Source organism: Fopius arisanus, unplaced genomic scaffold (genome assembly GCF_000806365.1).
Source record: "Fopius arisanus strain USDA-PBARC FA_bdor unplaced genomic scaffold, ASM80636v1 scaffold00039, whole genome shotgun sequence".
Lineage (NCBI taxonomy): Eukaryota > Metazoa > Arthropoda > Insecta > Hymenoptera > Braconidae > Fopius > Fopius arisanus.
Genome location: NW_011887778.1, coordinates 125,310 through 148,127, shown reverse-complemented (window position 1 = coordinate 148,127; position 22,818 = coordinate 125,310). Strand labels below are relative to the sequence as shown.

Sequence of the window (22,818 nt, the reverse complement as noted above, 5' to 3'; positions counted from 1 at the left end):
TTTAAAAAATTGCTAATTTTTCAATTTCACTGGATATCTTCTCGATTTTCAAATATTCAGTTTTTAAACGATATTTCCATTAATTAGCCATTTACAAAAAAAAAAAATAGTAATTATTAAAAAAAAAAAAAATTAATGTTGACGGAATCGAACTCCAGCCGTCGGCATGCTAGCCGAGCACGTTACCGATAGGACAACTTGCTCATTATGTAAATATAAATTTCTTAGTGGTATATCTTCAACATATTGAATAATTTTTTTCATTGAAATTCCACAAGATGTGGTTTCCCCCTCCCGTACGTTCTATAGTCGGCTAAATTTCGGTTAAACAAATGAAAAACAAAAAGCATTCATATAATAAGACACTAATTTTTTTAAAAAAAAAACAAAATCATGTAAAAAGGGTAAAAAAATATAATTTAAAATAATTTACATAATTATAAAAAATTCATCATAATACAAAATCAAAAAATTCATTGAGACAGCCTTCACTCATTCCCATGTTCCTCCAAAAATTTCTTCAAAAGTGAATTATTCAGTGGAATGACTAAATATTCAGCTCCTTCGACGTTTCTCCTAGTCTTGACGAGCTTGTGATCGATAAATTCAGTTAGCTGAGCTCTCAGAGCAAAATCAGAGCTGACGAGGAAGCCCTCCCGGGCTCCCCTGTACAGATCCTTGAAGGCCATCCCGGGATAGAGGTTGCTCGTGCTATTTTCTATTTGGTGCTTCACCAAAATAATATAAATGGCTTTAGCATTGGTGGTCAGGGAGGCAAAGACGTTGTGGAGAGATGATAGAGCCAGTGCTCCGCTCTGCTGGACCATGAGTGAACTCTCGTATGAAGTTTCAGCCTCGTAGGGGAGAAGAGTAGTCGCATCCCACCAGTAGAAGTTATACCTGGACCTCTTGACGTTATCCCAGATGAGGGGAGCGTTGATATGGTCGACAGAAGCCAAAAGCCTAACATTCTTCATCGCAGCAAGACGAGACAGTATATCCTGAGCTTTGCTGTTCCTCAGCATGGCGCCATCAATATTATGAACCAACAGATACAATTTATCCTCTGGATTTTTCTTCAGCGTCTCCTCGATAATATTGAAGCACTCATTGGCGTTCGAGGGGGCATCTAGTCCCAGGAGTTCTGTTATTATTCCATCGAGAACGTCTTTGATGGTCAAGCTGGGAAAGAACCCATTAACCACAAGTGTCGGATGATCTGCTATGATTTCCCTGTGGAAGTCGTTTATCAGGGTTCGCTTTGAGCCCAAGCCATGCAGGAGAATGCTGTATCCCTCCTCCATCACATGGCACCACATGGGAAACATTGACCTGTAACCGTTTGTCAACTCCTGGATGCCAGCCTTATGGCTCCTGGATATGTGGTTTTGGTTGCTGAGAAGCTCTTGCAGCTTTTCCTCGTTGAGACGGGGGGTCTTCAAACGGTTCAAAGTGCGATCCGAGGTAAGAACCTTCTCGGCTTGGATCGAAAAATATTCATCGGTCTTCAAATGAAAATCCTTGTACTGAATGTTATTCTTCGATCTCCCTCTTCTACAGGGAGTAATAGGCACAGGAACTTTTCTTTTCAATCCTTTGCGCAGTATCCGTGGAGAGCCATCATCACTATTTTCATTATCCGACAGAGAATTCTCAGCAGTTTCATTCTCTTCGTCTTCTACCTCTTCATCATCATCTTCATCATTCGAGGGAATGTATTCACTATCCTCGGATACGCTCTCACTGTCACTTGGGAAGTAAACCTGTCTTTTCTTGATCTCTGGAATTCTCGTAGAATTTTTCACCAGGATTGATTTGGCTGCAGGTGATTTCGTTACTATGTCATCATCAATTTTATGAAGTAGTACTCGAGCAGCTCGACTCCTTGGCGTCTCAGATCGTGCTGGGGTCCGAGATTGCAAGGCTTTTTGCGCCATCCCGTTTTTTCTCGATGGAGTTTGAAATCCATACATTTTGTTCCCACTCACGTCTTCATCATCGAAAAGCTCCTTGGGCTTTTGAACGTCTTCTTCAATCGTTTCGAGCTCTTTCTCAAGTTCTTCCTTAAGAGCACGGGGATTTGGTTCAGGTTCATCTTCTGTACCACTGGATTTCCTAGGTCTTCCTCTTTTAGTTCCTCCTTGGGATTAATGGCAATTTAATTGAAATCAATCATTTTATCAACATGCAATTATTTATTACCGAGTGTTTTAGCTGGAGTTGTAGGTTGACTCTCATCAGATCCACTGTTTTTACGAGATCTTGTTCTCGTTGAAGGCGTTCTAGTTACTAAGATTATTGAAGAAGAAGTAAATTAGGATATTAATGTCTCACAGCAGAAAAAATGAACTATAGGTTAAGTGATTACTCCAAAACGAAAGATGAGTTTTACCTCTCGACGTTTTGGACGGTGTGAAGGTTTCTTCATTGTCACTCAGGTTGACTTTAGTCCTAATCCTCGTAGAACGACGCAAAGTCTCACTATTATCAGACATTGTTCAGAAACAAACGAAAAATACAAAACAGAGCGTGAATTTAAAAATAGACAGTTAGATACGGCAACAGAGAATAAATGATTTGCTGATTCAGATGGCGCTCCGAATCGGTCAACAATGGCTGTGTGGAAAGCCCATCAAGATATCTTCTCCATTAGTTTAATTGCTGTGAGATTATTTTCCCAGGTCGATCGTGCTCAGGACTGTGTCAGGACGAGTTAATTAATCGTAGATAAACTGATAATGATATGTGAAGTTTCGCGTAATAAATTCTCAGAGTATTGTTGCCACTGAACGAGTGAGTGTATGCATCAGCTGTGATACCTGTTGCTTATTTTTTATCCAATCATAACAATCATCATTGTTATTCCGTAATTGAAATTAGAACGAGTGTGTGAATTTTTTTTTCAAGGCGAGATAAGCGTTTTGTTGACATTTTTTTAATTGGTTTTTTTTTGTTCGTGATTGGGCGAGTGTTGGAAGACTTTGGATGACACATTTTCATTTTTATCTCATGATTCATTCCATTAGTATGCCAAGATTTGAAAAAAGAAAAATCGAATTAAAATGGCCTTGAGACTCTTCTCCTCGCTTTGAAGAAAAATCTTTTGTAACGAGGGTATTGATTTAAAATAATCAATTATCTGTCAATTAATGAATACATCTTATTTAAGGAACCATTCCGAGTTTTGGTAATATTTTTCCTCCATAATCCTTCGAAGCCCTTGATTTTATAAAAATACTGAACAAATAAATTTCCAGAATGTCAGTGGAAAATATCGGTTGATTATTAAAACACCTCTTCCAATTTTCTCAGCGTTGCAAAAATGGATTTGAGCGTAAATACTAGTATGGAGGAAGGGAGAGGTGTCTATAATGGACGATGGGATGCAACAGAACACATGATTTCATCCGAACAACAAAATCTCCCCTTTCCCATGTACTCGATGAAGGACTCAGAGAGTGAAAGCCAACGCCAACAAATTGATTTCGTTTTAGCCTACATGGACAATGGCAATTTAACGCACGCACTGAGGAGAGAGGAGTTTGAGAAGGAACTCAGAGATCAAGGACTCGAGCTAGAGTACGAACAAAATCGACAGCTTGTCTTTATAAAAATTCATGCCCCGAAGGTATTGGTCTTTTTAAAAAAATCTTGACAAAAAATGTATAAATATTTCCTTTCCATTCCAGGAAGTCCTGTGCAGGTTTTGCGAAATAATGAAATTAAAAATGCCAATCAAGGCCCTTTCCAATGAAGAATTGCAGGTCTCGGGCAATGACATTTTTGAAGATGCCAAGTCGTGGTTCATAAGTTTATTCAAATGTGCACAATTGGATCCTTCTAAATTTCCCAAGCGCGAGGCGGTTCTTTTAGCTGAATTTTCGAGAGACAAGGATTATTTGTAAGTAGAAAAGATAATGAATGCATTAAACACCTGTAGAACTCCTTCATAATGTCAATTTTTTTTCATTAACAAGGTTTGACCTAGCGGATGACAATTTTTTTCTTCCGAATGTACGTGCAATGATTGTAGATTTTATTTTGGAAAGACAATCCGAGGGAATTCAGCGGCTAGTTGTCAATGGTGTCTATTCCGCTGCATATCCATTGCATGATGTTAGTAGGCCAGAACGTAATTTTCGGTGCAAAAAGTTGTTTCATTGGTCTTTCCACAAGTGATTTAACAATTGATTGTAATTCATTTAGGGGACATATAAGCAAGCAGGAACAACTCGAGCATTATTATATAACGAATGGGCTAGTACGAGGAAGTGGGTGAAGCTGCAGCCACTGGACACTATTCAGGAATACTTTGGGGTGAATGTTGCGCTGTACTTTGCTTGGCTCGGATTTTACACTTATATGCTGATACCTGCAAGTATAGCAGGGTTGTTGTGTTTCTTCTATGGATTGATAACTCTCAATTCAAATGAGATAGGTAAAGACGCCTGCTCTCCCTGGGCAGACACAATAATAATGTGCCCCCAGTGTGACAGAAATTGTGATTACTGGCGTCTTAACACTACTTGTATACTCACAAAAATGACTCTTCTCTTTGATACTCCAGCAACTGTAGTTTTCGCAGTGTTCATGTCATTTTGGTCAGTTCTTTATCTGGAGCTATGGCGTCGAAAATCGGAGCAATTGAGTTATCACTGGGGGCTCGTAGGGTGGGATCAAGGCGCAGAACACCCTCGACCCCAGTATCTCTCTATGATTCAAAAAGCCGGGCTCTTGAATTTTAAAATAAAAAATAAACTTAATCCAGTGACTCGGGAAACAGAGCCCCATGTGAGTTTCTGGAGCGTTCGAGTCCCTGCCACAATGCTGAGCTTTTCTGTGGTAATTCTACTGGTGCTTGTCGCTGTTGCTGCTGTCTTCGCTGTTGTTCTCTACAGAATGTCAATGATAACGTCCAATTCATTGTTTGGAAAGGAGATGGACAGTAACCAGTACAAGACATTCGCTCTTCCCAGTGTGGCAGCAGCTATCAATCTTGCTTGCATTCTAGTTTTGAATTATTTCTATGACTGGCTCGCAGTCTACCTCACAGAAATGGAGATGCTGAGAACTCAACCGGAGTTTGATGACAGTTTAACTTTAAAAGTTTATGTCTTCCAATTTGTCAATTATTACGCATCAATTTTCTATGTGGCGTTCTTAAAGGGCAAGTTCCCTGGATATCCAAAGAAGTACAATAGAATACTCGGATTCAGACAAGAGGAATGTGCTCCTGGAGGATGTCTAATGGAGCTTAGTATTCAATTAGCAATTATTATGGTGGGGAAGCAAGCTGTTGCAACGGCTTTAGAGATGATCCTGCCAATTTTATTCAAGTGGTGGGCATTGTTCAGAATTCACACCGGATTGAAGCAAAAAGATCCGATTCCATCAAGAAGCCAGTGGATCAGGGATTTTAAATTGCTGGACTGGAGTCCTAGAGGACTCTATGATGAATATCTGGAGATGGTCATTCAGTTTGGCTTTATTACAATTTTTGTCGTGGCTTTTCCACTCGCTCCACTCTTTGCACTGGCCAATAATGTCCTGGAAATGAGACTCGATGCTACCAAATTTCTCAGACATTACAGGAGACCTGTGCCGAGAAGGGCAAAAGATATTGGCATTTGGAAGCAGATTCTTGATGCTTTGGCGAGAATTAGTGTGACAACCAATGCATTTATCATTGCTTTTTCCTCCAATTTAATTCCTCGTCTCGTCTATATGAAAGCAGTGAGCCCAGACAACTCGGATGTAGGATTTTTGAATCACAGCCTGGCTTATTTCAACACCAGAGATTTTCAAGAAAATACTGCACCGCTCTACAGTACCTTTGGCAACATATCAGAGTGTAGATATCCGGAATACAGAAATCCCCCAGATCATCCAGAACTGCCCTATAAGCGACCGAGTGTTTACTGGCGCATCCTGGCAGCGAGACTTATTTTTGTTGTTGTTTTTCAGAGTGTTGTTGGATTATTCACAATGTCAGTGCAATGGTGTTTATCCGGTGTACCCAGAAAATTGCGCGATCGAATTAAACGGGAGGCTTATCTCACAGAAGAAATAATAATAAAGCGTGAAGCTGAGAGAGCAAGGGAGAGGGCACGATTATTTGCCAATGCAAGTCGTTTCGCCAATAACGTTGGGGATCATTTGCGCCGACGAACAACTAATGAATCGACAACAATCAACGAAGAAAAAAATTTTGTCTGATGAGATTTTCTTTCATTTCACGACAGATGTTGCATAATGAGATTTTTTTATTACAAAACAATGAGGAATTGAATTTTTAACGGGAGCGTTGATATTTTTTGTGACATTTTTTATAGTTTTACATCAATTGTTACTGAAGATTTATTGCAATTGTGGTGTTAATGAGGAGAGAAAATAACTATCAATTTTTTCAACAGTGGCAATTATTTTTTATGTTTTCCTTATTGATTCGGCTAACGTAGAGATTTGGAGGACTCCACGACAGTGTTATATATGAAGAAGAAAATAAAAATTGATTGGTATTCATTTATAAACAAATATAGAGTTAGAGGTCAGATAAAAATCCTACAAATACGCGAAAGCACTCTATAATTATCAGTCATCAGGATATAAATAAAAGAGTAAATCATTTATTAGTCACAGCCATCGGTAAGCTTTCAATTATAAGTCATGTATTCGTTATGATAATAAGCAATTGTTAACCCATTGCGTAACATATTGTTATCCTCCTCAGGAGGCATGCAATTCCAGGCGGTCGGGCAAAAATTTGTCTATCGTTGGCATCGAGTTAGCGACGATTTCGCGGAGAAAACACCATACCATAAAATAGCTGATCCTACAGTTACAAGGAAAGGTGATTTAAAATTTGCCATAATTTCTCTATGGCTCCAGGGGAAATTCAGAAGACACTGTTGGCGATCGGAGGAGAGTTCTTGAGACCTAAATACCAGTATCGTAGATGGAAATATTGTTGCAATTGGAAACTGTAAAATACTGAAGGTAGAACATTGAGATCTGGTAATTATGGAATTATCGCGTCAGTGAGAGAATCTAAAGGGAAACGTCAACCAATGTTCTCCTGACATTTTCTGATCGCATCGTATAATTAACGCAAGGATTTCGTGCGAGTTGGTAGATTTTTCTTATAACGTGTATTCAAGTTCAGATATGCTAGATAAATTTGACGTACCCGTGTGCACATCAAAGGCGGCTCGGCACTCTGGTAAGTCATGATCAATTGAGGCCTCTTGATAGCATGTCTCCCCCCACACTACCTTGCGAAATGTCCACTTTATTGACTTGTCCAGTTTTATCTCAAAGAGAACGTCCTCGAGGACGAGCTCAATGTTTCCGGAATGTAATTGACGGTGCGAAACGCGACATGATGGAGATGTTTTTCATGGGCCAGGTTGACTCTGTTAATCGAGCAACTTCAATTGAGTGATAACATATTTGAGAAGGTATTTTCATTGAAGATGATAAAAATGTAATTCTTCGGGATTTTCTAGTATCACACGTGTGTTGATTTAATGATTTGAGTTAAAATTAATATATGACGTGAAATAGTTGTATCGAACGAAAGTGGAGATTGAAGATGAAAAAGTGATTGACTAATGGGAATGTAGGGCAATCGAGAGCCGTGGAGTGCACAGGAAAAGCGGCGTCACAGCGTCTGATGGAACCACGAGAGTGAGACGAACGTGTGAGAAAGACCGAGAGTTGACGTGAAGCTTCGTGAAACCCGTAGGACCTGATGGAAAAACTGCGTATCACCGTGCAATTGCACATACGTCGTCCTTACCTTCTAAATTATACAGGTGAACCCTTCAATTTCTTTTCATTTCAATCACTGGTGCATTATCAACGACACGAATAACGACATTCTTTTGCTCTTTCAAAACATCGAACTCCAGGGGGCTACACAAATTCATTGATTTTATTTTTCTTTTGAAAATTGCACTCTTGATCAAATGTCAGGGGAAAATTTTAATAAACGAAGAAAAATTCATTTTGTCCACTGATTTAGCCAGGAGCACAAAAAATATTTAATCTCGGTCATTGTCGAATTGAAGGCAACCCTGGAGGGCAATTACCACCAGCCCCACTAATGCGGAAGTTTACGAATGACTTATCATTTTTTAAACATATATTTCATTTAAATTTTTTCACCTTAATAAATATTAATTTGCGTCCTTTGGTAGCATCAAAGGTTACGCAGATACCATCATCGAAAGGATCGCAAATCGTTTGTTATTTATTACAGGTAATTAACGGGTAATAACTAGTAGTAATAAGTCAATTGTATGGGGAAGGATTAGAAGAAAATGCGGTGGAGGTTGCAAAAAGTAGACGCCAAGTGTCGGTCCAGTGACACACAAGCTTCGTACGCCTACTATACAAAACCAGATCTAGAGCGTTGATCGAGTTTTGTGTTTCTTTTGCTTCTTGATAGATCCCCTTTTCCATAATTTATTTCCTAATTCTTTCCAGTAAACCAAGTTTCTTCTTTAGTAATCCAGAGAGATTAATACAATTTCTCACGATTAATCAATAAATCCTTCCAATAATCTTTTAAAATTTTCAAAATTTTCTCTTTCAATTTCACAAGAATCATAAATTGTCATAGGAGATAACAATTAATGGGTGAAAATGGAGATGTGGAAATGGAAGAAATGGGGGATAGAGGAAAATTTAAAGATTCAAAAGGATTGGAAAGACGGGTGGGGGAGAAAGACATGGCGACTGGAAAGTAAGCGTTGGCGAGTGAGTGAGGTACACACACTGGTATTAAAGCCCAAGGGGGGCTCCAAGTACACTGGCAACTCAACTGACTTACGCCTAGCCCGTCCACCGTCACATACCGTTCACGACGATCGTTCACGACAGATCGATAAAGGACCTGCAAACCTTCTCTTACATGTGTCCCAAGTGTCTCCATCTCACCCCACCCAACTTCACAACAATCAGTCAAATAAACGGTTTTCACCGGTGTGAACGCATTAGTTGGTCCGGCACTTGGTCGTGAGTGTTTGGGATTCAGTGGCCTTTGGGATTTTTTTTTTTTTATTGGTTTTTTCATCATCCAAGCCAACATGGATGTGGGCTAATGGATTTTTGAGTCGACCTCTGTGACGAGTCGGAGGGGACCGAGAATCTTCTTCAAAAACAGACGAATGTTTACACGGAAATTTTCCAGAAGGTCATCCTGGAGATCCTTGGGCTGTAGTTAAAGTGCGAGTGTGAGTGTTCTCGTGTGTCCTTCGACGATGAGAAATTGAGGGAAAAGAGTGTACTGAACTTGAAAAAAAATCCAATAACTCGGGGTTATAAACCCTTAATCGATGAAGGGAGTGAACTGACCTTGCAGTTAGTACTCACATGTCCTCGATGAGTCGGTGAACCTCTGATCCATGACAAACCGTTGGGCTATAGCCTTGAGTGAGTCCTCGAGACGACCGAACAGCTTCCTGGCAAATTTCTCCGAATCGAAGATTTAATTCGTCGATTAATCCGCCTTAAATCATCGAATTCGTGGGCCCTATTCATACTGATTTAATGAATTGTATCTGTTTTCTGGGATTATTGAACTTTGGTGTAGAGTTTAGAAAGCGAGTTGGGTGCCTCATTAGCGCGCACTCATGGTCCAACCGAGGATCTACGGAGGTGCCAACATCGTACGCTTTTCACTCACAGATTTCTCCGCTCCACGTGCCTAGAACCCTTCCCTAACTCTCATTATTTACATCGAATTGTCATTAACACTTTTCAGTATTTGTCCTTGGCGAAATTTAGGGGATAAAAGTGCGCGGGTTTATGGTTGGGACACGGTAACTGGAAGAAGTTTAGCAACATAAGTTGAATGTCGAAGAGAAAAAAAATATTTTTCGACTTGCGCTTTCACGAGACAAGTGATTTCCTCATTGGGACATGAAGGATTAAAATGGGTTGATGTGTAGCAGAAACTTTATCCAGAACTTTTTCAGTGGTGACTGTTGTGTGGCAATTTTTTATAAATTGGAGAATACAGGTGCATTTGTGTGATTTGAAGATTTTTAGTGAATTGTCGAATTATTTGAATCAGTGTGACATCGACAACGGAAGATGCTCAACTGCACTGATCTTGAGTGCATCCTGCACAATCATCACTATTACGCTCATCTGCATCAGGGACAGTCAAATCAGCCCGTGGAGCATGGTGAGTTTTTCAATAATTTTATCCTATGCATTTTTAGAAGATTTACTTTGAGACTTTTTCCTCGTTATTCAAGAATTGTTGAAGAAATAATTATGTAAAGAGAATGTAATTGGCACTTTAACACATGGCGATTCTAGAGATTGTTCCATTAGGGCTGTGATCATAATTAACTTTTTCCACAATGAAAAACATTGAAATTGTTTGGTATGAAATAACATCGATTTCATTCGATTAGTACCGATAATTCAGAGTTGAGACAAATCCCTTTCATAATAATTACTGGTATGACTTCTCTCAATTTTCTCGATGTATGTGAAAAAACATTTTCGCAACCTGCTCGAGTGGATTGTATATTCCATTCACGCTCCTCCCGGCCGTTTTTATCCTCCACTTCGGTTGCTGGAATGACCTGAATTCCAAGAACACCATTTTCTGCTTCCGCAGAAGGTAATTTTCAAAAAATCCACCGTGTAATATTCATTAGAGTGGTGTGGCTAGTGTTGATTTCGCGCGCTTCATTTTTTTTGTGGTGCTGCATACTTTATTAGTCGATGGTCGATGGTCGATGATACCTCGTGCAATGGGTGCCTTGAACCTAAGTCATTAAACCATAACTACCCCAGTAATGTTGATTGGCTTACCCTCAGAGTCGTGGACATTGCGTCACATTGGTAATAAACCGTTCCAGTTCACGTATCAGTGAATTTTCTAGACTTACTAACTACTATCTATTGATTGCAGTCAACTTGGAGTGTAACATTTGTTAACTCCATTCAATATTATCACCTATTAATTTCCCACAGTCAGTAAAAGCCCGGAGATGACTTTCAAATATTCAGAAACATTTACATTTAATTCCTCAAGATTTTATCAGACGGGTAAAAATCATTTACCTTCTAATCCTATATACAGAAGATAATCGTCGTTGCTTGCGCGATCGATAATCAATAATATCGTTGCCAAGTTATTCACTTCTTCTACGGTGAGAAAAAGATGATGAATTCAGAAATAAAAATTATCAAAAATTTCGGAATCATTTATAACTGTAATTCCATTGCTCTCTTCGTATTTTATGTATTATCTGAAATTGACATTTATCTGTATATTTGATGTAAGCATAACCTGACACGTGTGACCTGATGTGCCTTCCAATCCGGTTTTCGCCTAGTGCATACCAATGCGGGCTGCTCTGCATCGTAATTTGGGTACCGTTTGTTTACGCCTCTTCTTCACGACTCATAGCAGGAGATTAGTCTAATGGCTTTTCTCTACTGACATTTCGGGAATCCGGCATTTTACTCATTTTTGGTATAAAGTGATTGATGACTGATGAGGCGGTGTAAATTCAGAATTTTTTCTATTGGTATGAGGGAGGCTTTGGGAATTTAACGTGGTAATTAGTTTCTTCATCGCGTATTAGAAGCAGGTAGCACTTACGTGAGATTTACCAGTCATTTGCTTGATGAAATAATGCCGATTTTGTGTCTAAATGTTGTAATGCAATTTTCCGTAATTTTGAAACATCCCAGACACCTTTATTTAGCAATAAATGTCCTACATGCATACACCAAGTAGCCCCTGGTGACAGGTCGAGTCTGGGTGGATTATTCAATCGGCTGTTCCCCGGTAATCGACGCCCCGGAGCGAAATTCTTGAAATAAAACGAGTGCTGCAGGATTTTTTTATTATTATTATTTTTTTTAATCACAATGACTGGTTTTGTTACTCGATGTGGACCTTGATCCTGTTGGGCTCTCTTAACTTCGTAATTGGATTTTAATTTTTGTCTTAATGAATACAAAGCTGAGAATAAAGACTCATTGATTGGAGTGACTCGTTCACAAAGTCTTTAGTCATCTAATTGCTGTCTTTTTCGTCACTAACTAGATTCTTCGATTTTTTATTATTGATTAAGTTTAAAGTTTCCATTTTTTGCTATTTTTAGATTGACAATAAAGCACAATAAAATCTGACAAGCTTCCGCTCAGCGTAATTTTGCATGTGTCATGGTAAACGGGTCCATAAAATCCATATAAGTAATAAAACTATGTAAAAATTCCAGTTGACGCCTCGCCTCGATCGACAATCTGGGTTAATGCGTTCTTCGACTTAATCCTGATCCTTGTTCTTCTCATATTATTTATCTTCCTGTTGTGCATTTGCATACAAACAATCGCATTCATTTTACACTAAAAAAAAATACGAAATAATATGTAGTATATGATAGGGATGAACAGAATTGAATAACATTTAAGTGGACTTGCATTAGTGGCTAGAGAGCACATTGGAATTGAATCAAGTAATGGATGCTGCGGTAGATAGTTGCGATCTTGTCATTCATATGTGGAAGTCAAACAATTTCAACTGGATTGACCCTGGTGAAACAGGCTGCGTGACCCTGGCCATCTCTCCAATTTATCAGGCCAACTGGTGGGCCTCGTGTCACTAAATTAAAAAATTTATTTACCAGACTACCTCGAGGCCTTCCCCCATTGTTTATCGTTATTGATGTACAATGGACAATTCAATATTTCATCACTCAATTTACCTGCCCATTACATAATCACGAGAATTTTCACGCGACGCAGTTAAGGAAACGTTATCTGTTCGTTACGGAATTATAAATTAAATGAAAAAATTTGCATGGAACAAGTCGGAAGAAAGGAAATTCGAATGGAAGGGGAAGGAGGTAGTGATGGCGTAATTAGCTAAACGCCAGTGTAATTTTAATACAACCAGGAAGCCAAGTCATGCCAGACCTGCCAGACTCTTCGTCTTCCCTGCTGCGTCTCTTTACTACCTTCTGTGTGGGCTATCTGCCTCGCGAAAATTCTCGGAGTATCTGCTGGCAGTTTTCGTGATAAAAAAAAAACCCTCCTAGTGTTTATTTGCATCGTGATGTATCTTATTGTTGTTGAAGGGCGTTGGCTGGTGAGCCGCGCAAGATATCTCGGAAAGCTTCCAAGAGAAAGTTCCGGAGATTGAATAACGCCAAAAGATATAGAGATTCCTTCATCCAACTCAATTCTAGTGTCCCCAGATAATATTTTTATTTTTTTTTTCCTTCTTCGGGCGAGAAACATCAATGACCAAGGACCTTTCATTCATTTCAATACCAGAATTTATTCCCCTCATTCAAATTGGCTGAATCATTATTTATATTGAGTATTATCTTCTCTGAAATATGCATTTCGAGTCATCAAAATCAATTCGAGGGATTTCTTCTGGAATTTTTCGGCAGAGACAAGTGTATGCATGAGTAAAGCTCATTTACGTATGCAAGTCATGATCAGTTATTGTAATTATCATGAAAATGTTAAAAATAAGGGGAATTAGGTATGACAGGGGCGTCTGGCCTTTAGCATTGGTCTCTTCATCATCGTCACATCGATTTGAGGGTCGTTCTCGGTTCGTAGCAATTATTTGTCACTCGGCACTGACGCACTGAGTCCCGTCGGCTCATTTGCTTTAACTATACATTTCTCCTTGTACGCGTCTTGACTCGGAAGAGACGAATATTCCCCGACTTCCACTTCATTGATAAGCAATGTGAGGTGTCACCTTGGCACCTGGTTGCGTGCATTCACCGTATTCGTATTATTTCTATTGTCATGCATTATTTCTTCTCTATCGTCTTCAATTTACTTCCGGCTGTGGTTCAGATGGTTTTGAATATACTGTCGGTTTTTCGGTTTTCAAAGCAATAATTCCACTCTTTGAATTTATTTTTCCTATAGAAAAGATCCGAGAGACAATCGGACAATCACACGTTTGATAACCTTCACGTGACTTGCCACCCCTCCTTGGGCAATTGCCAGATGTAATTCACTTTGCGAATGTGAAAATTACATGTCACTATAACGGGTGAACCCGTGTGAATCGATGCGGGCAAAATATTTTTCACTAACCCATAGCATATGCTTATTCACCAAGTTTTTTCCCAACTACTGTCCAGTCACTTGATAATTATTTTTTGCGACTATGAAAAATTTTTCACGAGCCAATGATTTCGTATTGTGATTGAAATTGAAACACTGGGAGACGGTGGCAATATCAAAGTCAAATGCGTTTTTTTCTCAAATTATTTTTTCTTTCCATGAATTAATGGCAAGTTTATTTGATATTTGACTATTGATATTTGAAATATAGGAGAGATGAATGATGCAGGATATGTCACCCGTTGGACTGTCAATTTGACTCCTCGTTAACGACAGGCACACCGTTGCTCATTGAGACCAATCGAGGCAATATAACACGTGTTTAGAGGAAAAAAGAGGGGTGGGAGCGCGTGTCATATTCGTATTTTATTAGTCCTTCTGACTTTGGCGTATATATTGTTAAACCCCTTCTTAATGCCCCAAACAGTCCCAATAGATTTTAATCAAAAGTTGAATATTATTATGATTATTATTATTATTATTGTGAGTGTATAGTAGAATGGGCGTGATTAATTGGATTGGACGTGGCGAAAGAGTGAATGATTGGCGGTCGGTGCCAATGATGTGAATAGTTTTAGCAAAAAAAAAAGTGATGCAATGGATAATGCATAGGTAACCTAGAGGTAATGAGAAGTTGGACGGTGCAAAAGTGAACAACCGTCCTTGACATGATGATGTGTATGCAGGCGCGAAGGTGCGAAGGCGCGAAGGCGCGAAGGCGCGAAGGCGCGCGCCTTCGAAATGAATGACAAACGGACGATTTGTCAGTAGCCTCGAGTACTTGCGTACACAATGTACATAGGGAGTCACGCGTTCTCAGACGTTCTCAAAGATTTGTCATGGCATCACGTGTATTACCCCATTGGCATTCGCTATTTCAAGTATGCCGATTTCAAGTCGTCAATAACGTAATTTGGTTTTTCCCACTGGCGCAAAAAGAAAAATGGTAAAATCATGGAAAAAAATAGAAGCGATGTAGAAGGCAGGAAGAAGGATAATTCATTAATTATAATTATCGGTAGGTAGGAATGGGGGAGCATTCCGTATACTTCAACTCTACATTCAGACGTTTTTTAATCGTTAATACCACCTGCTGCGTGGAGAGACTGTTCTTCATGTCAGGTTCTGAAATTATGAGATCATATTTACGTAAATATTGTTGGTGGGATTTTAAGATTAAAATCTATGGAATACAAAGCAAGGATGCCGTTTTTCTAAAGGTTTCTATGAATTAATTAGCATCAGTAAATGATAATTCTTGGATTGTCTCGACTATTGGTGGGCATTTGAAAAATTGATATTTGTCCAAGAATTTATGTTAGTGGAATTTTTTAGCCTAAGTATTCCGGTACTTGGAATATTCAAAACAATTCAAATTTCCTTCATTTAAATTTTTTGTTCACAAATGCGTTAGAATATGCCACGGTGTCATGACTAATTGATGTATACGAGTCTAGCTGTGTCCTTGTTGGGTTTCCTGCCTTCACTTGTATATATATTATCCATTCTCCAATTGGAGAGTTAATACAAAGTATCAGCTAGCATCTCCTACTACTTTTACGATGATTTTGTTGTTAAATCTTGACAAATGAATGGCATGTTCTCGCGGACCTCGAGGTCAAGACTCGTGGGTTGAATAACAAATACAGATATCTCTTCAAGGTAAAGGTCAGCGCAATTTTCATTATCGTGGAATCTTATCCGCCCGTTGAGTCTCTCTCTCTCTCTCTCTCATTTCAATCGAAAAAACTCGTCGAATCGATAAAGGATTTTTTCTGCTAGACGTTTTCTTTCAATTGCGGTAAGTGAGTTCAAGCGATTTGTTGCAAAAGTGTATCATGACGATATGGACACACCTCTCGATATGTTGAAGGTGTGTACCCCCCACCTTCTTCTCCCAGTCGTATTGAGATTTAATTCACAGCTGTGACTTGTGCGCATTTTTTTTTTTTATAAATAAAAGATCAGACGCACCGGAGGACCTTGATAGCGAGGTTTGATATGCCCGGTTACACTGATTCGTGGCTTTGATATGTAATTGTAAACGCGTTGGAAATCCAAGGGATCTTGCAAATCATCCGGAACAGATCCGATTGCGAGAAAAAATTCTATTCAAACGATTGTAATATTTTTTTTTTCATTTCGATCTCGTGATTGAAGTGAAAAAAAAAATATGATCATTATATTGATCTCATCGGATATTTTTTGTCGAAGGTTGCTAAATTGTCGAACCGGGATGTTTTCTAGTGAATCATAAATATCGCACTACATTTAATGAGAATCTATTGCATTTATGCATTAATCAAAAGATTTGTCCCGTTATTTCTGATATAGCCGACCCTGACGAATTGTACGTATTTACCAACAATGAGAAGACATCCGTATCAGCGATACTGCGATCAAATGCAGGATTTTATAGAGACATAATTGTGGATGCATTGAACGGTAAAATGTAACCTTCTGAGGACGTACGGGTAATTATCATAAAACACGCTAGATTGATTACTCAAGTTGAAAGTGGAATTCTCGCGGATACCAATCGTGAACTTTTTCAAGCATCGTATTCTTGTTATGATAAAATATATTTTCTCGCCTCTCCTCAAATTCAAACGGCAAATTACCGATGTGCGTAGTTATTCCAAAATATCAACTCAGTGACTACTTATTAACGGAGCAATGATAAATGGCTGCTGTCTCCACAAATCTTTTCGTTTGTCATTGATTTTAATTTTATTTGAGCATTTAGTTACCCACATTCTGTGGAATGGTATTCTCGAATGTATACCTATACTACTTTTTTTCCCCTCTGTGATTTTGGAGCGTGATTGATGGCGAGGGGATCGCTTGGCGTCTCAAGAGCGCCGACCATTTTCTCTGATACATATCAGATAATAATCGTCCAACCTCTCGAGCTGCCGGCTATTTTTTTTATTAACTATAATAAAGCGTACAATGCCTCGTCTTCAAAATCCATAACGTTACACTTGACAGAGAATTTTAAAATATACATTATATCATCAACAGTTTATCATTGAAAAGAGATACTTTTTATTTTTATCATCCTTCGTCATTCTATGTTGAAATTGAACATGTTCGTCTCCAGGTAGACTGCAGACATTGAGGAAATTTTGCACCTTCCTCATTTTTTTTATCACTCAAAGAATTTTAATTTGTGGAATACCGAGAATGCAGTGTTATTCATTTGAAAATGTGTTTTGTCATGTATGTATTGCTTTTTTGTGGACACTGGCGCGCCCATTTATCGACTTGAGGATGTTCCAGCCGACTGCTGATGTATATTAAAGGCTATACTAAGGTCACCGTTTGCGATGAGTATTAATGCAGAATAGGAATAAAGTTAATTTAAGTGTCCCATATCGATGGATCAGAGTAAACAGAACGGCGCATTCTCAGGTACTGATAAATTTTGAACCCTATGTGACTCCTAAAAATAGATAAAGTAATGGAGAAGACCCACATAGACAACCTTCTATTTTCGTATCACCACGCCTCGGTGTGCCCCTTGATATTTGGTCTAGTGTCTCCCATTTCAATGATAATGTGAAAATTTTGTTGATTGCTGGGAAAGAAACGACCATGCTAGATCCATTATTTATTTCGTACATTTAGGAGGGGATGTTTTCATGAAGACAAATGGTCCAATATTTTTTGAATGTTGGTCATAAACAAGAGTTGCTTGACAAACGAAAAATAGTATGGCTAAATAGTGAGAAAAAGACAAATTGATTATCCTTCCCCACTCGGTTGTACCTCCCACTCGGACTGGCAAGCCTCCTTGTCAAGCCTCCCCACTCATCTGACGGCGATACCACGATACCTGGCGTCGTTCGTGCTCGTCGTCGTCGTCGTCGTCATCGTCGAGCATGCGATCATGCTGCACCTACCATACCTGCTCTTCCAACATCACATATCACCCCACTCGAGCCACCAGCTCAGTGAAAAGAGCCTCAAAGTGCCCATAGTATCCGGTCTACACTCTTTGCCCACCACCCCAACTTGAATTCTCCGACTTGTACGCCACGAGGTAGAAGACCAAGGAGGAGAATTTAGGGAACCGTTGAGAGTGCTCCAAAAGCCAACAAAAACCTGCCACTAAATCTGATAACAAATAGTGATCTTTGAGCACCTGAGAATCAAGATAATCTCCGAGGCAATTAGAACCATCAACCGTCGTCGAGTGAAGTTAATCCTCATTATACTCATCAAACATACCTGCCTCCCACCCTCTGGAGTTTGAACCAACTGAAAAGCCGTGAGTACATATAAGAGCTTAGCTATAAGAGGCATACAGACGATCGGCAACCGTACCGTTGCGTGATCATCGCCTGGTATGAGGGAGGAGTATCACCAAAAATAGTGTAAACAACGAGTATTAAGTGTATTTGCTTAAATCTATATCTGGAATGGCCCCATGTACAAAAAGCAGTGTGTATCGTACTTATTACTCTGATCCGCTGTCGGTTTTTCGCCTACAAGGTCGCATTGTATCATTGTAGATCGTGACGTGCGAGCGTGATCCAACAGTAAAAAAAAAAAAGAGAGAAGTGAGGAGAAACAAATCGGGAGTAAGAACAGAACAAGACAATACGGTGATTCCATTACTCTAATGAGGATCGTGAGGAGAGGGACTGCGGTGCAGGTCGACGTCGATTGTTGGCTGTTGTTCATTGTTGTTTATGGTGTTGGAGATAGCCGATTGAAGAAGTCCATAAAAAAGAGGAGAATTCGAATTGATGACCCATAGAAATTCGAGTGGAAATTTCATATTTCTTTTGATTGTCGCGAGGAATAAGAGGAGCTTTAAGAGGAGACCTTTGTGGTGATTGAAGTGATGAGAGTGCCGGCTGATTGAGCAATTTTCATTAATTGTTGGGAGAAGTGTGAAGAATTATTGTTTAGTAGGTGCTGATACGTCGAGTGATTTCGTGATTGGGGGGAAGATGAGCGCTACCAGTGTCACGGACATCGCTGAGATGGACCCCAAGGATCATTACGTTGTGGAAGGGTCTGGTGAGTTTTTTCTTTTTCAACATTTGGGGAATGAGAGGAACTTCTTTCCAAGCTTCTCTCTTCTCTTCTCTTCTTCTTGCCCCATAGTAATTGGAGGCATAAACCTTCGGGGATGTCGGCTGAACACATTTTAGCTTCTCTCCCTCCAATCGTACGATCGTAAATGGGCTTGTTGGAAAAAAATTCTTAAGGCTGGTAATAGCGATGGATTCTAAACCTGCAATTCGGGCGACCGCAGGGAACAGCCTTTTGTAAAATCATTCCATGTCTGCAGTGCAGAAGGTTCTTCCAATTTTTGGACTTGACGCTCGAGATCTCCCATTTCAATCTTCACAAGAAGTGAATATTTAAATTCTGCATTTTTGACATTTTTTCCCCACTTGATTTAATTTTTTTTTTCACTTCATTCTGAGAAATTGAGGAACAATCAAGGATTCATTACATCACATTGTGTTGCATTACTTATGTCGGATGAAATATTTGAAGGAAATTTCGGATTTGGCCGGATCAATCGTCCAGCCAAATATCTCGATATTAAATGCATAATCGAATGCCATCATACACATATTGTGCGTTGTGATGGTATTATGTGACTGTTCCGGTCATTCACCCTGATTGACTGCTGATGTATCTCGGAATATTTCCATACACGCTTTCTGTATTTTGAACTTGTCACGCTATTAGTCGCACATAATGATTTTATTGAGATGAAAATGTGAGATAAATTATCAATAATCACGCTACGATAATATTTAATTAGTATACTTGTATGAAGACCAATATTCAAGGAAAAGTCATGATGAGTAATGATTAATTGTTAATAAATAATTATAACACTAATCAATTCATTGGAGAAGCAACAATCCAATGACAAACATTGATAATTATTTAAATGAAAATATCTTCAACTTGTTATGCAACAGTCTTATGAAATTATCAAGAAACTTTATCAGTTCTGGCAATCCGTTAAAATCTAAAATAGATAAAGCCCATAATCTTCCCAAATTCGCAAGGTTTTTCAATGTTGTATTATCAGGCAAGAATCCATTTATTACAATTTTTATCCAGAATTATCTAAACCCTCTAGTAATAAAGTCTGCGGCGACTAAAAAAAAAAGACATCTAATTTACGATGTTCTCTCATCCCGTAAAAGCCGATATCGGTGTGCTCAGTGTATAATTGAATGAGTCATTGGCTGCATGAACAGACTCCATTATCACCTATTTTTTTTTTTTTTATATTTTTCACTAAAATATTTCATTCGTTATTAATTATCGTAGACCCCCGAAAGATGATGAAATGGGGAATTGTTTGCGTAGCTGTTCTTACATGTTTTATTTGGGAATATGTATCTCTCATGGTCTCTCCATCAATTTTCACAACGTTCTCGAGGCTGAGACACCGTAAAACAATTAGTCATGCTGTAGGAAGTCTTTTTCAATTGTGAAAACAACCAAAAATTAGTAATACACGTCATAACCAATCAAAGAAACGCTGCAAAATTCCTTCAATGGAAAACAATAATCAATTATTGTTCGGGTGCATTGAATGGAAAATGGCAAGTGCGCATTATTTTTCCAGGTCCATAGATCACTGCCGGATACCAGATTCAATGACAAACTCGGAATTTAATTGGAGAGAAAAAAAAAACCGTAAATTAAATTTAGTTAAAAAACGGGACGGAAAAATGTAATGAATGGTAAACCGCGGAGTGACTCAAGTTTGATTGGGCGAAATCACGCAGTCAATTTTTACAACATGACTCAGCGAATTGAGTTTTTAGACATTTATTATAATGATAACTAGTCAGCAACTTTCGATTTCGCCCAGTGCAATGAAAATACCGGAACGTAATGTTCCTTGCCATTGGTAACTGTGCAAGTTCAAGGCCGTTACGCTCCATGGTGCGTCCGTAGATTTTCTCATGACCACTTCCGCTTCCAGTTTCTATTCACCTACAATCTTCCGCTGGCTGAAAATCTCAATCGCCGTGCTTCCACCTGTCCTGTGATTTCCCTTAATCGATCACTCGAGGAAAAAACATTGTTCCAACGACGGAATAAATTTACGACTCAATGTGGAGTAATTTGACTTATTTATGCGTCTCGTGGAATTGATTGAAAATAAATAAAGATTAGTGCACATGAGAATAGTCATGGACGCGTGTGTCTGATCGTTTTGGAAAATGATATATACCGATAGCCATTAGACAATGGAAATTTTACAAGTGCCCTCATAAATTCGGTATTTGGAACATGATACTATCGATTTCATAATTTATCTTTCCACGGGGAAGAACCAATTCTCAATAATTTCAAACAAAGCAATTGAAATTATTTAATTTAGATAATTTGCATTGTCTGCTTGCAAATCCGAAGGAATTTGCATATAAATGGACAGGTGGCATTTGAAAACATTGATTTTTCACACAATACCTATACCAGTGCTACGGTTACAATTATCAAATAATCAGATAGGAGATTATCGGAAATCTTGGTAGGTGGCAGTTGCGCCTGCTAATATTAATTATTGCCCATGGTGCGAGGTGATCCGTAATCTATGAACTGCATAATCGGAGGATAATTACGCAGATGATTACACACAATGTCTGATATTATTAGCGTTAACCTTTTCCTGGAAGAATACAAGAATATGTTTTTCATAATTGACGTAAAATTCATTGATTCAATCTTTTCTCGTTAGTCTCGGCGCTGGACAACGGAGGTACTCAATTGCAAAATGTCATTCTCTTGAGTCCCGGAACTCATTTATAACCTATTTTAAAGAGTTTTTGCGATAATGGTATGAATATAGATAATAATCTCAAATAAATCACTGACATACATGATGGCCATTGCGACATTACCTAACCTGGCGATATTTTGTGACGTATCTCAAGAGTTATTTTATTTCGCTTGGCTTACACGATACATCGGAATTGTGATAGTGATGACATCAGGAACAGGGTAATTTTAATGAAGCCCTAACTCACGGAAACGGCAAATCCTTTGATAACGTTTTTCATCATAGCCTCTCGGCCATGTCATGCTCGGGAACAATTGAGATTTTCAGAAGAGATTGTGGGAGGTTTCCGGGCTTTTAAATTCTAATTGACAATCCAGAAAAATGAAGGAAAAACTCGTTTTATAAATTGTCCTAATTTTCAGTGGGATTTTTTTAAATGCTGACCTTTGGCCTCACCTAGTTTCAATGTCAATTGAAAAGTTCATGGCTGATTTATCCCAGAAGAATGAGCTCACTAACCGGAGGTATCGAGGCCGTCTTTCCGTTTTCGATTGAGAATCTCTCTGGCAGTATCGATTCCAATAATTCTCCAAGGGTGTCGAACCGATTGCATTCCCTCGGCCTTTAATGGCGCAGTGGTGGCATCGTACGATCGGAGAACTCGTTTCACATCAATGGCAAGTGATCCAAGTCATCCTGCCATTCCATCGATGGGGCATTAACCAAATCAGAAGCTTTCCACTATTTGTATTTTCTCAAACAGCCACTCGTTTTTTTTTTTATCTCATTTTCAACAACATTTTATTAATTTATTAAATTTTCATTCATATCTTTACGATTATTTTATCTTATTGATAATGATTTCGGTTTGAGTTCAATGTTCCAATCGATTGCCCGAATTTCCATCCGTC

At 38.8% G+C, this 22,818-nt stretch overlaps 3 protein-coding genes across 7 annotated transcripts in view; 2 read left to right on the top strand and 1 right to left on the bottom strand.

Moving 5' to 3' along the window:
* Positions 1-413: 413 nt before the first annotated feature.
* On the bottom strand, positions 414-2,588 carry Orc2 (origin recognition complex subunit 2). Its single transcript, XM_011304731.1, has 3 exons — positions 2,393-2,588; positions 2,203-2,289; positions 414-2,140 (listed from the first exon to the last, which is right to left on the bottom strand). The coding sequence occupies exons 1-3, from the start codon at positions 2,493-2,495 to the stop codon at positions 489-491; spliced, it is 1,842 nt and encodes a 613-aa protein (XP_011303033.1). The 5' UTR covers positions 2,496-2,588; the 3' UTR covers positions 414-488.
* Positions 2,589-2,599: 11 nt separating this feature from the next.
* LOC105266516 (anoctamin-5) lies at positions 2,600-6,269 on the top strand. Of its 2 annotated transcripts, none has more exons than XM_011304732.1 (5): positions 2,600-2,793; positions 3,313-3,628; positions 3,690-3,901; positions 3,978-4,116; positions 4,207-6,269. In XM_011304732.1, the coding sequence occupies exons 2-5, from the start codon at positions 3,323-3,325 to the stop codon at positions 6,214-6,216; spliced, it is 2,667 nt and encodes an 888-aa protein (XP_011303034.1). In that variant the 5' UTR covers positions 2,600-2,793; positions 3,313-3,322; the 3' UTR covers positions 6,217-6,269. The 2 variants fall into 2 exon arrangements, with proteins under 2 accessions (XP_011303034.1, XP_011303035.1); XM_011304733.1 differs by lacking the exon at positions 2,600-2,793 and adding an exon at positions 2,800-3,187 and having other exon boundaries at positions 3,258-3,628.
* Positions 6,270-8,808: 2,539 nt separating this feature from the next.
* Positions 8,809-22,818, top strand: part of LOC105266513 (uncharacterized) — a 42,062-nt gene continuing 28,052 nt past the window's right edge. For 2 of the 4 annotated variants that reach the window (XM_011304728.1, XM_011304725.1), the window contains exon 1: positions 18,000-19,161. In XM_011304728.1, the coding sequence (XP_011303030.1) occupies positions 19,092-19,161 (70 nt within the window). In that variant the 5' untranslated portion in view covers positions 18,000-19,091. Of the gene's footprint in view, positions 10,193-17,999; positions 19,162-22,818 lie in introns of those variants that run through there. The other 2 variants (XM_011304724.1, XM_011304726.1) reach the window with 2 other exon arrangements.

Bases quoted from the DNA above. Each gene is read 5' to 3' on its own strand.
- Orc2 (XM_011304731.1), bottom strand. From the start codon at position 2,495: ATGTCTGATAATAGTGAGACTTTGCGTCGTTCTACGAGGATTAGGACT. The intron at 2,290-2,392 runs GTAAAACTCATC...CAATAATCTTAG, and splicing joins ACCGTCCAAAACGTCGAGAG to TAACTAGAACGCCTTCAACG. The intron at 2,141-2,202 runs GTAATAAATAAT...ATTAATCCCAAG, and splicing joins AACTCCAGCTAAAACACTCG to GAGGAACTAAAAGAGGAAGA.
- LOC105266516 (XM_011304732.1), top strand. From the start codon at position 3,323: ATGGATTTGAGCGTAAATACTAGTATGGAGGAAGGGAGAGGTGTCTAT. The intron at 3,629-3,689 runs GTATTGGTCTTT...TTTCCATTCCAG, and splicing joins TAAAAATTCATGCCCCGAAG to GAAGTCCTGTGCAGGTTTTG. The intron at 4,117-4,206 runs GTTAGTAGGCCA...TAATTCATTTAG, and splicing joins CTGCATATCCATTGCATGAT to GGGACATATAAGCAAGCAGG.